The 1,372-nt window shown below is 32.2% G+C and overlaps 1 protein-coding gene across 1 annotated transcript in view; it reads right to left on the reverse strand.

Moving 5' to 3' along the window:
• LOC107564038 (ras-specific guanine nucleotide-releasing factor RalGPS1-like) overlaps positions 1–1,372 on the reverse strand; it is a 90,739-nt gene that overhangs the window by 1,636 nt on the left and 87,731 nt on the right. The window contains 1 exon segment of the mRNA XM_016249031.1: positions 1,109–1,346. Within this exon segment, the coding sequence (XP_016104517.1) occupies positions 1,109–1,346 (238 nt within the window).

The following is a 1,372-nucleotide window of genomic DNA, read 5'->3' on the forward strand; positions in this document are numbered from 1 at the left end:
TGATAACTAATGAACATAACTGATAAGAAAAAAACTAAGAAGAACGTCTTTTACAATTAAAATTAGTCAGAGTCACTTGAGCTAGAAAAGTTGATTAGATTTTTATTGTGTTTGAAAGAAGTCAATTGTAATATTGATAATAACAGGTACATTTGTCACTGTTTATTTTGAATATATTTTAAAGTGTGATTATTTCTGTTATGGTAAAGCTGAATTTTCAGCAGCCATTACTCCAGTCTTCAGTGTCACATGATCCTTCAGAAATCATTCTAATATGCTGATTTGCTGCTTAAGATTTAAGATTCATTATTATCAATGTCATATATTTGTGGAAACCGTAAAACATCTTTTCAGGATTCTTTAAATAGAATGTTCAAAAGAACAGCATTTATTTGATTTGATTATCAATGTAAAACTTTTTAGGGGTCCATTTAATGCACCCTTACTGAATCAAAATATCAAGTTATGTACTTTGCAAGTACTTGTGTCTTGGCTTGTTGACGTAAAACCCTTTTCCCCTCAGTTCATCAGAACTTTCAGGACTAGCATAATCACCACATCCTTAATATTTAACTCATTAGTGTCCAGTTTTCTGGCACATAAAAAAATGAAACAACAAAGGACAAATAAGAACAACAACAAAATCCTTATTTGGAATTTCCAAGGCAAAAAATAAAAATCCTTTAAGAAGACTGTAATTAAACTTGATTACTTGTTTCAGACTCAATGCCAACATTTATTTATATTTCTTCACACGTTTAGTAAGTACATTTCCATGTTTGGAAAACATTCAATGTAATTATAAAAGTCATTTGGGCAAGACCTTTCACCTCTGTACATGGGAGGCATGTTCATTAAGTAACTGTCACAGTACAGTATACTTGAATGTTTGATAAGGTTAAAATCTCTAAAATTCACATTAAGTAGTAGTAGGTAAAAGCCTGAAACAAACCACAAACACATCTAGATAAAATCTACAATAAATTTCACGTTTAAACTGACAATAAACTTACCAGTATACAAATGAGTGACATACAAAGCCAATTCTAATCTAATGAATTCATCCAAGTTAACTTATTGATCATAATTGGGCTACCGGGTAAAATTAGATGGCCATGTTCAGCATTTGAAATTTTACAGGTAAATTTGACTGCGCACTTACAGTGGGTTTTTTACCCTCCTTCATCAGTGTCTTTCTTCGCAGGGGCCCTTCAATGGTTATACTGCTCAGAGAACTGCATTCATAGCTGGAAACTGCCCCTGGGGTGCTGATAAGGAAGTAAGTCAATCATTATTTCCTCAAGTTATAACAAACACAGAAATCAACATGTTCCACAGCAGAACAGCTCAAGTATGTGATGAGAATATATAT

Source organism: Sinocyclocheilus grahami, unplaced genomic scaffold (genome assembly GCF_001515645.1).
Source record: "Sinocyclocheilus grahami isolate Dianchi unplaced genomic scaffold, SAMN03320097.WGS_v1.1 scaffold903.1, whole genome shotgun sequence".
In the NCBI taxonomy this organism is placed as follows: Eukaryota; Metazoa; Chordata; class Actinopteri; order Cypriniformes; family Cyprinidae; genus Sinocyclocheilus; species Sinocyclocheilus grahami.